At 47.4% G+C, this 15,323-nt stretch overlaps 1 protein-coding gene across 4 annotated transcripts in view; it reads right to left on the bottom strand.

The window, feature by feature from the left end:
• cep350 (centrosomal protein 350) overlaps positions 1-14,279 on the bottom strand; it is a 33,918-nt gene extending 19,639 nt beyond the window's left edge. For 3 of the 4 annotated variants that reach the window (XM_079739589.1, XM_079739590.1, XM_079739592.1), the window contains exons 1-15: positions 13,961-14,279; positions 12,146-12,226; positions 11,919-11,962; positions 11,600-11,705; positions 11,221-11,383; positions 9,379-10,004; positions 9,095-9,208; positions 7,864-7,980; positions 6,277-6,384; positions 4,742-5,484; positions 4,534-4,652; positions 2,049-3,121; positions 1,695-1,848; positions 904-1,061; positions 385-571 (exon numbers count right to left, since the gene is read on the bottom strand). In XM_079739589.1, coding sequence (XP_079595715.1) covers positions 385-571; positions 904-1,061; positions 1,695-1,848; positions 2,049-3,121; positions 4,534-4,652; positions 4,742-5,484; positions 6,277-6,384; positions 7,864-7,980; positions 9,095-9,208; positions 9,379-10,004; positions 11,221-11,383; positions 11,600-11,705; positions 11,919-11,962; positions 12,146-12,215 — 3,782 coding nt within the window. In that variant the 5' untranslated portion in view covers positions 12,216-12,226; positions 13,961-14,279. The remainder of the gene's footprint in view (positions 1-384; positions 572-903; positions 1,062-1,694; positions 1,849-2,048; positions 3,122-4,533; positions 4,653-4,741; positions 5,485-6,276; positions 6,385-7,863; positions 7,981-9,094; positions 9,209-9,378; positions 10,005-11,220; positions 11,384-11,599; positions 11,706-11,918; positions 11,963-12,145; positions 12,227-13,960) is intronic. The other variant, XM_079739591.1, reaches the window with a different exon arrangement.
• Positions 14,280-15,323: the final 1,044 nt, after the last annotated feature.

Raw genomic sequence — 15,323 nt, 5'->3', positions numbered from 1 at the left:
CAGAGTAGACCTTGAGATGGAAACAGATTCAGGAACGGAAAGCAGCTGGATTAACTCCTATGCTTCATAAGCATATTCTGTGTACCACTTTCTCCACTTGAACAATCCCTCTGTGAGGAAAAATGCAAGCGGAAGGTATGACAGGATGCAGCAGAGGTGATTGGCGGCTGAGGAAAATCCATACGCATCGGATATCTCCATTAACCACCCTCTCCTCAGACCGCCACAACTCCAGACTCCACAGAGCGCCACAACCAAAGCTTCAGAAAATCTTCAATCAAGTTGACCACAGCAGGCTGGACCCTTGTGTGGTTGACTGCTTACTTACTAAAAAGATGAATAAAGAGGCTGCAGAGTAAACAGTCTGTATTTGGTGTAGCGTACCTTCTGGGAGACGGCTCTGGGGCTCCTCCTAGTGTCCCGTCAGAGTGGTGGCTCCTAGGCTGGCTGTGGGCAGAGCTCCGCTCCGAGCCCCTCTTCCTCGAGTCAGCAGACCGGGTTTCTGAATGCGGGGAGCAGGGGCTCTTCTGCTCGTCCACCACGGTAGCGTCACTTCGATCCGACGCCGTTCCTGCAAGGAGGACCGGACAAAATCATTGTATGTTTTTGAATGAACCACCGAACGGACACAAGAAAGAAATCCTTTCTGGAAAAACTGTTTGAGCTCCCTCTCCGTGCATATCTGGTTAGAAAATACAGGATAGAATTACTTTATTTATATCTTCAGTCTTTGTAAAATGAGAGTGCCTGAAAACCATAGTCAAATTCATTGTACTGTAAAATACAGTTAAGTTACTGTTAAGCTGTTATCAAAATATCTGTATTCTATTATATTAAAAGGTCTATTAAAACCGATCGTTTTGTACGTGGGTAGGACTCCTGCTGAAAGTGTTGTGCACCCACCTCTCTTTCCTCTGGAGCCCCGACAGACAGACGAGGAGCCAGAGGACAGATGGGGGGACTGCAGGGACGAGTGGTGGGACGGGTGAGGAGAGCTGAAGTCTCCCATCCTCTTGTCGTACGGGGACCTCCTCATCAGCTCCTCAAAGTGACTCTTCACACTGATGGAAAACACGACGCAGACACAAACGTTCCCTTTAAATAAATACTGTACGAATATTAAACAAAATATGCTTTATGTTAGTGTTGATTCAACACCCAAGGGGTTTCTGGAATGACACATCGATGATTTGTCTAATAAGGAAGCAAGTTATTACTATACTACTTCCTCCCTGTCGATGTCAGGACCCAAGAGTCGCTCACCAGCTACCGCAGGCGACTCAAGACTCACTCGTTCAGAGTTCACCTGGACTCTGCATTGCTTCCTCCCTTACCCCCCTACTGCCCCGTCTCCTCCCTTACTCTCCTAAAAACAGCCCTCTTATGCACGTATTGTATGTTGCACGTCCTGCCGCTTTAAAATAGTATTTAGCAGTGTGTAGCATCTTATCCTAGCTATCTTTGTTGTATACGGGGAATGGGTTTACCGAGCAAATGTAAGTGCTTGGCACTTGTTTCTATGAATATCTTTACTGTACCGACAGAGATATCGTTTCTCGTTCTTCTGACAAATGCACCTATTGCAAGTCTCTTTGGATAAAAGGGTCTGCTAAATGCCCTTAATGTAAATGTATATCACAAATCCATTCACCGTGTGGCACTAGTGCCCCCTAGTGGTTGGTTACGGTCCTCACCTGCTGTGTCCACTGTATCTTTTCTTTGATTGGCCAGTGGCTCCACTGCTTCGAGAGGACACAAAGTCATCCTCGTAGGCCGCTGCATCCCCAGGGCTGACCCCAGACTGGGGCGACCGGACGGAGGGAGAGGTTCTCTCCAGCTCTTCTGGCGCTACGGCACAAACACAATGGGAGGGGTTAGCGATTCAGTTTTGAAGCACATATGTTCAAAGAGCTACCTTGGGACAAAGCCTAATCTTTACCTGGATAACATCCAACAATAACTTATTGTGACCAAAAGGTTCCATAAACACCCAGTGACATTTAGTTTGTTTAGAGTACAGTGGTATCGTATATCCACTCGGGACTGACCTTTAACGTGGCTGTGGAGGTTCTTGGTGTAAATGTTGATCACACTGAGAGGGCTTCCTTTGCTCAGCTCCTCCCAGGCGGCCCTTGTGCCGTTTCTCTGCGGGGCGGCGGGGCTGATGGCAGAGTACCTCTCCGCATCCCTCTGGAACTGGGCCAGGGGTTGGTCGTCCTCCCTCTGACGCCCGGCGCAGTAGTCGACGGCCGCCAGGCTGTCCGCCATCCTGGGCACGTGGTTGGTGGCGCGGCGCGGGGGGCTGGTGTCCTCGTCGCTCTGGAGCGGGCCCTCGCTGATGGAGCCGCCGCTCGAGTCGTGGACGTGGGGCTCCTTCCAGTGGTTCCTCCGTTCGTCCCAGTCCCCGTTGGCTCCGAGGCCCCGCAGCTGACCCATCTCCTCCAGCCGCTGTACCTTCTCTAGGCCGTTGAGCAGACTCCGCCCTTCCTGGCGGTAGCTGTGGTGTTTGAGGTCCGTCGCGGACGCCAGACTTTTCTTCTTTGGGGACGGTCTTCTGTAGGAATGCAGGTTGCCCACACCGGGCAAGCCGTCCCCGTCGAAGGAGCTCTGGTCGGCGCTGCTCAGAATCTTCTGGATCCTTATGGCGAGGTCTTCAGAGCGCTGGATCCGCACAACCAGGTTGTCCGAAGGCATCGGGATGGGCTCCCTGAGAGGGGGGCTGGCCGCACTGGCCCACCGTCCAGCATCCTGGTTAAACGGAGAGCGCTGCGGGGCCAAAACCACGTCCGCGTCCATGGAGGTCAGCGTCCCGTAGTTTGTCCCCTCGCCGGCCAGTTTCCGCGCCTCGCTCTCGATGCGGCTGGAGAGGGAGGCGGCGGTGGCCTTGATGGCGTCGATCCGGGACGTCTTGGAACGGGACCCGTTGGAGCCCGGGGACTGGCGGTGCTGACGGTGCGTGTGCCCGGCTGCTGCTGCTACCGCCTCGGTTTCAAGCCTCAAGATCTCGGAGAAGAGGTGATCACCAGGGGGCGCCAGAGCACCGCCGTTTTGGGCAGCTCGGCTTGCCACGCTTGTGCGGTCCGGCTGAAGCCAGGGGGGAACGCCCATATCCAAATCGTTTCTACAGTAGCAAGAGGAAGGGTAGATAAAGGGAAGAAAGGTGTTTAGTCCTTCCGTTTACAGAAAACGAACTCACTTTCGACACAAACATGTTTGGATTGAACTTTATTGTTGTTTAGGTCCACCACCGGAGACCTGTCAGACTGACGTCTCATCACAGCTGGGAATGACACCTCTTATTAATTATTCTTGCTCAAGGGCTATCATCTGGTACAGTTGAGCAAGCTGCTGAACTTCAAGCTGCTCCAATGAAGCTTGGAATTGGGCAACTTGTTTTTGGGAACATTTCAAAATGGACAGATAAGCATGTTTAAGTGGTACAGGCTATGTATAATTCGCCGAAAGCCACTGAAATGTCAGTAAGGCCGCATTTAGAAATTATACTGGTGCACCCTGCCGTCATGGGTGTTACAAGGTGCCTTATCACGGCCAAATAGTGTTGTTTGTTTACCCAGTGCCTCCTGCCCGAGTCCGACAGCAAACACGGGCCCTGTGAGGAAGTGATAGGAGGCGTCGTTCCTTGTATCTAAATTGGGATCTGGGGCTGTAAACGTTCCCCCGTTACTACTCATCCATTGGTAAAAGCAGGGAGAGGAAGCAGGCAAGGCTCATGGAAACCAACAGTCTGAAAACAAAACAGTCGCTCTGCCTGGTACTGTCAGGTGAGGCCCAGGGTGTTTCCAGGGGATGGAAGGGTAAGTACAGGCAAGTTTTTACGTGGGAGTAGTTCGGCCCGGGGATGAGGGTAAATGTAAACAGATGAGACGTACAGACTACCAGGAGAAAGTAACTGTAGCCTTGACCTGATGTGCAGACGAGTCGGTCTGCATTTGTCCCCCCTACCCCAAAAAATGTATGGTTTCTTGTGAAAGGAACACCAGCGAGTGTGTCCGACCAATGAGAATTCATTGCATATCAAGCGACTAGAACTTGACAGCCCTAGTATTTTATGCATCCCAGAGGGCTAATTAGGGAGCACCACCTCGCAAGGGAGCAGCACAACATTTGGATCCAAATCAAAATTCCCCTCCAAGGAAATCAAAGGGTAATTAATTATACGATCTGAAGAGAAGTGACAGTGAGTGACGGTGAAATAGTGAAAGATTCCAACGTTCCTCATGTCCAAAATGATGAAAGCTACCAAAATAATGACATTTAGATGTTACTACTTGTTACTGCTACTGGAATCTGGGGAACAAGATATATGTAACTGACACATAATATATGATTCCCTTTGCAATTTCTTCAAATATAACCGCATTAGTCATATCGTTTTGGAATATGGATGCAATGGAAACTGTCTGCCTGCTTTTGTATTCTAGAGGTTTGTGAATTAATCAGGATAGCTGAGATCATTGAAGGACAAGAAAGAAAGCGGTGTGTGTAGTCTGTGTGCATTCGTGTCTCTCTAACCTGGACAATCGAGGGGGTTGCTCAGACAGAGACATGTCACTGCTGGATGGACTTTGGGGTACCTCCAGCCTCTTGTTCTCCTTGTCAGACTCTCCTGAAGGCTGGTACATGGGCCTCTGCTGCAAAACACACACATATCAGCATTCTCTTCTTATTCTAATGCCGGGAAATACATAGTATTCAGGAGGTTACGCTCTTGTTAATTTACCAAGTGATGATTGGTAGGTAGAGCAGTAGGCGGTTCATGTTCGCCTTCTGCTTCCAGCTGGGCCTCCTCTTGCAGCAGTTTAGTAAAGGTCTCCTGTAACCGCTTCTGTAAAGTTGCCACGGGGGCCTCAGAGGGAAGGGCCACGGCCTTAGCGACCACTCTCTGCTTCCGGTAGAGCTCCTGCAGTCTCTGGTTCCTCCTCTCCGCCTCCTCCCTCTGTGCCCTGCGCTCCTTCATCTGCTGCCTCCGCCTCCCCTCCTGCTGTTGGACGATGTACTGCCGGACCGTGTCGGCGTCGTAGTGCCGCTTCCTGTGCTCCGCCTCCACGGCGTCCGTGGGCCGCTCCGCTCGCCGGTTGGCGGGGCTGCCGCTGCGGGAGCCCCTTGAGAGGGGGGCCCCTTGAGAGCCCGGGGCCCTGGACGATCGGGACAACGAGCGGCCCCTGCCTCTTGTACCGCTGTGGCCCCGGCCGGACCTCTCCCTCGCCCTCTCCTCCTCCTCCTCAGCCTCCCTGCACTCCATCTGGAGGTCGTCCAGAATGCCCTGGATGTCGGCCGACAGCAGGCCTGTGCTTGCGGCCACCAAGGCTTCTTCCCGGGCCGCCGGTTGGGGAGCTAGTGTGGTTGTAGTGTGGGAGCGGGCGTTGGAGCGCCCTCGGCCACTGCGAGGCCCCTCGGTGCTGTTGGGTCGGGGCCGCCGGGCTGGCTCGGGCCGCGGGTCAGAGCTTGATCGGTGAGCTGGACCTTGAAGAGGTGAAGAGAAGAGCACAGTGTTATGCCGGTTCACTGGTTAGCACCACGTGTTCGGGAAACTATTGGGTCGCATTTGGGGACAAACAAAAGGAAGCAAGCAGAGGAAACACCAACACGACAATGGGGATTATCTTTCTTCCATCATTATAATGCCAAACATGTGAGGCCAAATGACAAGGCTATGCGGCAAAGAGTCTAAATGGCCCTGGCTCATATCTAGGTCAGGAGGCAGAATTGCAATACGTTTCACTCTAATCCAGACCTGGGCGTTTCCACAAACCCCAGACTACATGCCTCCTGCTCTAGAGGGACCAGCATAGCAAATCAGACCATGGTTAATCATGCAGCCAACCAGAAAAAGCCAGTCAATCCCTTGTTTTGTCCAGTTAGTGAAGGACTACACTAGGAAAAGAAAGATCATGTGTAAAAGAGATGGAGAGCTGGAGATGGGGATGTGTGGAAAACTTGTAGACTATAGTTATCCATGAAGCCTTAAAAATTCCCCTTTAAAACTAACTCCTGATCTGCAACACTAATGGAAGAAATCAAAGTTAGATTATTATAGAGGAAAATTTAACAGATTTTATGTTTTCTAAAATGACATAAAAGTGGAGGCCGATTATCCAATGAAACAATGTATTGAAAGCATGTGGAGCAGGCGTGCCGAGGATCACTCCGACATCAGGATATGTTTAGCACAAGGGGGTGGCCGTTATGGGGCTGATAGTAGGGGTGTGAATATGGGTCAAAGGGCAGGTTCTCCAGCAGGGGCACCGGTCTTACCCGGTCTCTCAGATGTCTGTGGTCTGCCCTCTTGGGGCTGCCTCGGTGCCGGACCCAGAACCATCTTCACCAGCTTCTGGCCCTCGCGCCATGACGCCGGCCCGATCACTGCAGAGGTACACATGGTGGACGCAGGGTAAACACAAACGCTTTCGCCACACGTCAATGTAGAAGGGACACCTGTGAGGTACTATGTTCTATTCCGACGACCGTGCAGGAGGCATCGTAATACTCGTAGGAAAGCGGATACAGTTCATGTTTGCATAGCCATAGCAAATATCTTGTGTCAATTAAACAGGTTACACCCAGCTACAGTCTCAAAAATTGGCTAATGCAAACAAGCAGTGTCACAAAAGCAAATAATTGATACAGTGTTGGTCAGGTTAAAAATGGTCCCATATGCCATTTACAATCAGAGCAGAAATATCCTTTGACTAAACATCTCTTGTGCAGGCACGACCCGTGTAAAATGACTTTGAAAAAGATGCCACGAAACATCAGCTTCAACAGCTGAAGGAAATAAAACACCCGCATGGCATGTTGAGGCTTGTACTAATCATCTTCAAACTTTATCTTAAACTTAATTAATCCAAATCGCTTATTCACAAACACTGGTGTGATCCTTGCACATCACCACACAGAGCTAGGACTTGAGGCTGTATAGCCAACAGCCAGGCAGCTGTTTATGCTTTGTGGATAAGCCAACAAGACTCCTCTTGATCACAGATTCTGACAGGCTATTTATAGCGGGGTGGCTGGAGAGGACATTTAACACCGAGGAGGAAGACTGCATTCAAATACAAACAGCTCTTTTGCATATTATTTGTATTATTAGGATAGCCGTTGTGGTTTCAAACTCCAAAGCCTTGTACCTTAAGTAACTCACTGGTAGTCGCTTTGAATAAAGGCACCTCTTTAAATGACTAAACAGTGTTGGAAAATAAATTGTAACAGTTTGCACGTTTGACAAGTAAGTAGGTGCCCACATGCAGAATCGCCCGAGCGTCGAGTGTACAAATGCAAATGGACAGTATTTTTCTGTTGTCAGAGCTGTGCTGTGGCCAGGTTGATTGAGACAGTTTGTGCATTTCTATACTAGGCCATCTCCATTATCAATGAGGGTCGCTGTCAACATGTCACCAATGGCAGGACATTTGTGCATGGATGTTAAGAGGCTTAGAGGAGGCTGGGCTTGCCAGCGTTGGCTGTTCATTTTCTATCTTGTGTACACACACACACACACACACACACACCAGATTGCGCTTTTCCTTTGGGAAATACATTAACATAGGAAAATAATAGTATTATAATTTTGGAAAAAATCCAAACAGTGAACCATCACTATTGTCATTATCTATGCCATGCAATTAAAAATAAATATCTGGAACTGAAATGGTTGTTAGAACCCGGCTGGGAATTTTAAAGTTTAATCTACTCACTTCATATTTACATGATACTTCATACTTATTAAGCTGTGTGTGTGCGTGTGCATGAGACACCTGGTGCTGATGGATGACTGAAGGGTGTAAATGATGCAACCACTAAATCCCAACCAGAACACATTCATTGCGCAGAGGGGAACCTTACCTTGCTTGGGGTGTGGCTCAGAGGATCTGTGGACCTTGCGGACCGGTTTGGGAGGTCTCCTGTCCTTGGGGCGCTCCGTTCCCCTCTCCTCACTCTGATGCTGCTGTCTGGAGCTCTCTGCACACAAACCAACACGGGGAGAATTCAGTAGGGGGTTGCCCCGCAGAATGACAAATTACCCGTTTCTGCCTGGTATGAACGCCGTGCCTGGAGGGAAAGAGCTGCACGGTCAAGCCCCATTGTGTTCATTGTACCATAACACTAGGCATATTTAAAGATGAAAAACTGGGCGGACTCCACTACTTAAATCAACCAAAAGGCTGCAACATGCAGATTCAGAAATCATTTTTGTGCACAAAAGGCTCATTTAATTTCGAGTAAAGCACTGTTAGCCTATGTTTCTTCACATTCACGGTTGAACCCTGCCGATATGCAGACACGGATTAATGAGCAGTTTGGAAAAAAAAAAACATACTGGAAACTATACAACACAACTAAATTGTGTGCAACATGCACACCCATGGGAGTTATGGCACATGTTCTTGGAGAGTTTCCAACAAACATGGCTATGGTTACGTTATATATTTAGGTCATGCGTGTCTTTCTGTGGTAGGGGGTAACGCAAGACGGAATGAGGGTCTTGTAACCTTCATGGAAGCCACGGAACATACAGGAGCGCATGCATGCTAGCGGAGAGGACATTAATCCTAGGAAGGGAAGCAGGTCGCTGGGAGTACAGTGGAAAAAAAGAGTGCTGCTGTGCTGTGGTTGTGGCACCTCGCCTGGAAACTCTGCTGCAGAGAAACCACATACATCCAGCCAGCCACCCTAACACACAGGGTAGGCCTTCGACTAAGGACCAGAGCGCATGTCCACAGAGAGGGTCTTTGAGTTAACAGCTGCTTGAATGTTCAAAGCATAACAGCATGTTTTAACAACTTTGACATAAAATAATTTAGCTGTTTTTTAGTGTTCGTCCAAAAACGGTGGCGAGCAAGCAATTCCTTGCCCGTAGCGCAAGTGTAGGGTACTTAACCTCCATCATTAAACCCAGTCTTTTAAAAGTTCATCTGATGCTGATGAAACAGCAGATTCCACTGCCAAGATTGAATTAGTGGTACCTTAAGGATTTTCAATTATTGACCTATTCTAATTACACTTGTCTAGACATAAAAGGTGAGCAACAAACAAATTGTGTGCGCTTGTACTCGTGTTATTTTTCAGATCTTACCAGCAAGCTGGCGTGACAAGTCCATGTAGAAGTCTCTACTGAGGTTGTGGAACTCCTCCTCCTTCCACACCTTCCCATCCGCAGTCTTGATCTTTGTCTCACTGCTGTTGAAACCTTTCAAATTAAAAAAGGAGGAGGGGAGAGAGAAGCATTACCAAATAGAAACTTGTTGGCACAACATTGCGGCACATTGCTTTCGGTCTTTCACCCAAAACAACCAGAGGGTACCACGTGCTGTGGTGTTGTGAATGAGGGGTTGGTGCTGGATGGACATGTCCTCGTACCTCTGTACACGGGCGCAGGGGGGGCAGCCGCCACCTTGCGGACCTTAGCCTTGGGCGTTGGGACGGTACCACTGCTGGAGCTTCCCAGGGCTCCCAGTATGGGCTGCTCCAGGTAGCCCAGCAGCTTGTCCCGCTCCGCCGCCTCCTCCAGGTGTTCCCTCTGCTTGCGGATGCGCTCCTTCAGCTTCTCCAGCTTCTCGTCGGGCTGCCGCCGCCGCAGGTTCTCAAGCCGCTGCAAGGCCAAGGCCGAGGCCGGGCTGGAGGACGCCGAGAGATCCCCTCGGGCTGGAGACGGAGGGAGGCCCTGCACGTGGCTGGCACACAGCGGCGCCCGGGGATGGCAGTCCTCGCCCACCGTGGCGAGGGCCGTCTGGACGGGCGGGGGCCTCGTGGCGTCCAGGGCGGGCCGGTCGTTGAGGTAGCGGACCTCTGTGCTCGCCAGGGCCGAGGAGTGCGTGCTGTCCAGGTCGCCGTCCGTCTGTCTGTCCCTGGTGTCCCTCTGGTAGACCAGCTGACTGAGGGAGGGGTCCGAGGGGGACTGGGTCGGAGTGAAGGACGGTCCAGACGCTGACTGGGTGCTACAGGCCTCCAGCTGTGAAGGCTGGAGTGGTGGAGGGGTGGCCTCCCTGCAACGGAACCAGATTACGTAAGATCAGGAAGAGGATCAAGATTTACTTGTAATTTACCACTTACTGGGAGTGCATTTGTGACTGAATAAGCAGAAGGGGGTGCACTCTGTGATTTTGGCTTGGCCCTTTCTGAAAACAAAAAGTTCTAACTTGTCTCCATATGAACACGATTACATTGTTCAGGTAAATACTATAGTCATAGCTACTAGAACAAAACTACTCTGCTATCTTACGAGCACAACATGGCTGAGATCATACAATATATATCCATGCCAGCTGTGTAGCACCAAACCACTTCAAATTGCGACTCTGGCTCCTTACAATGCTAGCCTAACCATTTTTCACTTCTACCAAGTATATATTTCCAGCATTTCGTGGCACAGCAGTTGCGGGATATGAAACATTGTAATTTACCCGTTCAATGTTAGGGATTAGCTGCAGTACCAAAGTAGAATGCAGACGCTGATAAGAAGTTGCATCAGCCGTCTATTTTCTCATTTATTAGAATCAACACGGTGAGAACATGATGATCCCTTTCTATGAATGCTTCATCCGCAGCGATAGCTTGCAGCCTGCATTAAGGTCAATGGGACATTGTTGTGATTCGTCTGAACTACATGGATATGGAAAAAACGTATAATCATGAATCAGGCAGAAGGTCTTTCTTTCATCTCCACCAGAGAGTCACAGTGTTAATGTTAGTATAATACAGCCTGAAAGCAAAGCTGGTTGAAGATGAAGCAAATTTTGGGGCAAAGGGCGAATAATTTGCAGTACAGCCTTGGAATGTAAAATTCTGTCAAACACACATTGCAAGATGCAAATGATCACAATGCTTAAATAAAGAATTCAATAAGAAAAATTAGGAAAAGAAAGCACTAAAGCTTAAAGCTCTTGCTACTTGTAAGCTATTCAAGTGGGGGGATGTCAGGAGCATATGGTCTTTGAAAGGAGCCCTTGTGCACTAGAGAACCTCAGGGGTTACTGGTTTAAAACTCCTAACTGACGCAATTGAAGCATCACCACAAATCTAACGGATGAAAAAAAACACTGAGAAACTCAGGCCTAGAGTACTAAAAATGTCTTACCCATTCGCATCCACACACACAACAAACCACACCGATAACAACGCGTTCGGACTGGCAGACTGATGACTTGCATGTAGGCCAATGCCCGGTCAATGAGAGAGGTAGAAGAGTCCTTAGGCCGGTACCTGAAGGAGGCCAGTGGCTCCCTGAACTCCACGTTATTCTTTCGGACATTACTGTCCAGGGTGGCGTTTCTCAGTGGGCTGCGGGAACTGCTCTTCTCTGGGCTATGACTTCCATGGCCCCTCCGCTTGGACGACCCTCCCGCATCATCCGCCCCCCTGCCAGCTGTCACATCCAGGGTCAAGTAGAGTCACTCCACGGTCATCACAATGGATTAATTGTTCATTCATTCATTTCATATGGGAGACAGGGCTAACGTTAAAGGTGGTACACAGAGCAATCCCTTTGATTCGGAAATTCTGCATCTGAAGCTAATTTGTAATAACATTGGAGTTTTTGCATGGTATGATGTCATCATTTCATGTACCCCAGGGAACTAACCTCTGCGGCTGAGCTTCCTTGAGGCGTGTTTCTTAGGGTCCATGACGGACTCCAACAAAACCCCAGTCCCTGGAGTGGCCTCCAGGCGATTCTCTATGTGCCGCAACTATAGAGAAAGACCAGAAACATCAGACTTAGTGGTTGGATGGACTAATGATGTAGAAGACTGAAGGTAATTAGCGGTCGCCTTTGTAGCTTTTAACTTCCAAGGGCACACCCTGATTTCCCAAATCCCTTTTTTTTTTTTTCTAACTATTATGAAGACTTCACCAACGTTGAAGCAGTCATTAGGCTGGCAAAGTGTTCCTGACATACTTACAGCAAGTTTTGACTGAGAAAGGGCTTTCCATGCAGCGTTGAGATCTACGCGTAAGGGGAAAGACGAATCAGGAAAACTATCCATACAAAAATGATCAACAGATTCAGTGCTGCCATATAATCCAACCCTTAAGTGCTGTACAGAGTGGGATTTTAGTGAGAATACACCTTGATACTTTACATTAACAACAAGACTAATCCTAAAGCAAAGAAACAATCAAGTTGTACCTCTGACATTGCCATTCTGATGCCTTGCAGAGCTGTGGAGAGAGACTGCAGTCGTCTTACTGCTACTCATCTCTTTCTACCCTGTAGCCAAAAGGAAAACAGCAAAGGTACTCACAGAATTAGCCTTTTAGTGATTGTGTCGATATTCATATTGCTTGGTGATTGAATGGTTAATCCTGTTCACAATCATGCATTAACATTTTCCGCTCCAAATAAATAATCCTGGGGGGAAGAATAACCCCATGTAAATTTGAGATTAAATATCATTGAGGACCTCGCCGAGACCTCGTCTCAGACTGCAGATGCAACATAACTGAACTTGCATTAACTCATATAAAATGCTGAAAAAAAAGACATCATTCATTCATATGACAGATTGTTGACAGTAGATAGTGCCCTGCCATTTAAAACAGGTTCTACAACAGAATTCTCCTCAGAGGTTGCCACAAGAAGAGCACAGCATGTTAGAAAACATCAGTGTGCCAAGGGCATTATGTGTTTCTATGATACCCTTCATCTTTTACTTAGTTGTTAATAGTCACAGATTCATTCAGAATGCATGTAAGAGATATGATTTTCTTGTCTCCCCTTCAGCACACAAAATGCCTTGTGAAATGGTATTACTTAATCTAAAAAGTGAGAAAGATAACATTGAATATCTGTTGCTGATTTTTTGCGGATACAAACGGATAAGATTGACTGACTTCGTGTCACAACGACCGACAGTGTACTGGCTGTCATCATACTGATTCTGCTTAATTGTGTAACGATGAATCACGCAGGATTCCTACAATAGTGTGACCTTGCAAAATCACTACAACAAAAGAACATGTACATCCAATCTGTTTTAGAGCAAGAACCAGTAACAGTCAGCCATATCATATTTCACAATCGGAGCGTTCCGAGAGACACCAGTTTAGTCATAATGATCACATGATACAGCCTGGTTGGAGGGATCACCTCAGGCATGAAGAAATACAAGGAGAAGCAGTACTACTGCTTCCGGAAAGAATGGGAGGCTTGAGTTCAATAAAAATGCTTACATGTCTAATTAACACGGCCGTCTGGTAAAGAAACGTCAGCGGTCTCGTAGACGGCAGCTGCAATATACTGCACCTGAATCAATATTTAAATCCCTTGAAAAAATGTATTCTCGAAGATTAATAACTACAAGACGGTGAAACCAAAGTCAAACCCCCGAGTACGTTTTTATTTCCAGTATTATTGATGTTAGGTTTTTGAATCAAGTCCCCAAAAGAAATCACTTATCAACTTAAGTTAACGTTAGCAGTTGTTGACTTGACTAGGCTAACATACCGGTGACCACTGATTAGAGGGGCTAATGCCGCACGTAATAATTATCCAATACAGACCAAATACTTGGTTAAATGATCAACATAATACAGCCAACACTGATAAGGCGGTGGTATCATCTGATGAAAGGCAGATTGCCTTGTGACTTCTGCTACTGAAAGTATTGGTTTCACACTTTAGTCACCGCCGGCCGGTCGCTTAGCTAACTAAGTGTCAACAGAGTCAATCAAACATTAGATTCGGTGGCACACCGCTCACAGTAACAGTCTAACACGTAGTTATACCAATACGATTTACAATTCATAACACTGAGATTACATGGACAGTGAATTTAGATACCAATGTCCGACTTTTTCGACGGCCGTGGAGTTAAGAATGTAAAGTATTCACGACTTAACTTCTACCGGAACACTACACAGCCCAGTGAATAGCCATAGCCACCGTCACTAACGTTAGCTCCAACATCTCATAAATATCACCGGCTTCTGTTATAAAACATACCTCTGGGACAATTATCCGATCGTCTCAACTGTCCATACTCAAGAGTATTGTTTCATGACGAGGAAATGCCAACTTCTTCAGACTTCTTTGCCCCCGTTGCTAACTTGCTAGCGCAGCTAGCTGTAGCTAGCGGGCTGTTATAGGCTAGCAATAGTCACTAATAGCTGGTTTAATGGCAGCACACAGACATTTTGAGGTATCTGCGCGAAGTATCCTGGCAACCCAATGGTCAAACCGAGTTACAAAGTTGTAGGTCAAAAGTTTAGTAACCCGCCGCCAGCGTTGCCTTTTCCCGGGTTACTATGTTGATGTTTCTCGATTTGCCCATCACCAGACTGAAGCGAAAGGAAACGGAAAGGCGGAAATATCGCGAGAGGTGAACGATCCAGCCCATATGATCTTCCTTGGTCGATGGTTTTGACCCGAAGTTTCGATCGTTGCAATCTTGGTTATTGGCCTTTTTTTTTTTTTTTTTTTTTGCCGTTTAACCCTTATTCATTTGTCACACGTCTCGAAATAATGAACAAAAAAATGATCAGACAATAACCCAGACAATAACGCATCCACATTTATTTGATTACGTTTGTAGTCAGGTATTTGAAAACTAATAAGACCTTGTTTCTCTTTTACTGCACACATTTATTATAATTGATGTAAAATGTTAACCATTTGTTAGTTGATCTTCCTCCCAACTTTCAATCCAGCCGCAATATTAGAACTATGTTCATGTAGTGCCCCCCAGTGGGTTCAATACATACTACACGATTAAACATAAACCCACGTACACTTACTCACGCATACTAAATCACAGCCAACACAAAATATTTTAAGAAATTTTAATTGTTTTTTATCTAAATGTATGATGTTGACCGTTTGTAAATTGCCTGCATGTTGTGTCGCTGTTCTTTCTCATGGACGATATATTATTTGCAATGACTGAACACAAACACACAAACGAAGAACCCGGAGGACACAGACAAACACACTTTACACGTGAAAGTGTGTGAGGATGACTATGACTCACTTGTTACACCAGTCAAATAACCTGCAGCGTGTAATTCGACATAAAGGTGGTCGGTGCATGGTATATTTTATGGTAAACCACTTGAGTTTATGACAAATCGTGCAATTAATTTTCTCGGGGACAATTAAAAATGATATTGTGACTACAAGTCAGCGTTATTACATTCTCTCTCTCTCTCTCTCTCTCTCTCTCTCTCTCTCTCTCTCTCTCTCTCTCTCTTGCTTTCTCTCTCTCTCTTGCTTTCCCTCTCTCTCTTGCTTTCCCTCTCTTTCTCGTTCTCTGCCTCTCCCTCTTCCTCCCTCTGCTCAATGCCATAGCTGTCAGTTGCTCACTGCAAAG

The sequence above is a fragment of the Pollachius pollachius genome (assembly GCF_949987615.1).
Source record: "Pollachius pollachius genome assembly, chromosome: 7".
In the NCBI taxonomy this organism is placed as follows: Eukaryota; Metazoa; Chordata; class Actinopteri; order Gadiformes; family Gadidae; genus Pollachius; species Pollachius pollachius.
Note: the sequence above shows the minus strand (reverse complement) of the source record. Positions and strands in the feature narration are given on the sequence as shown.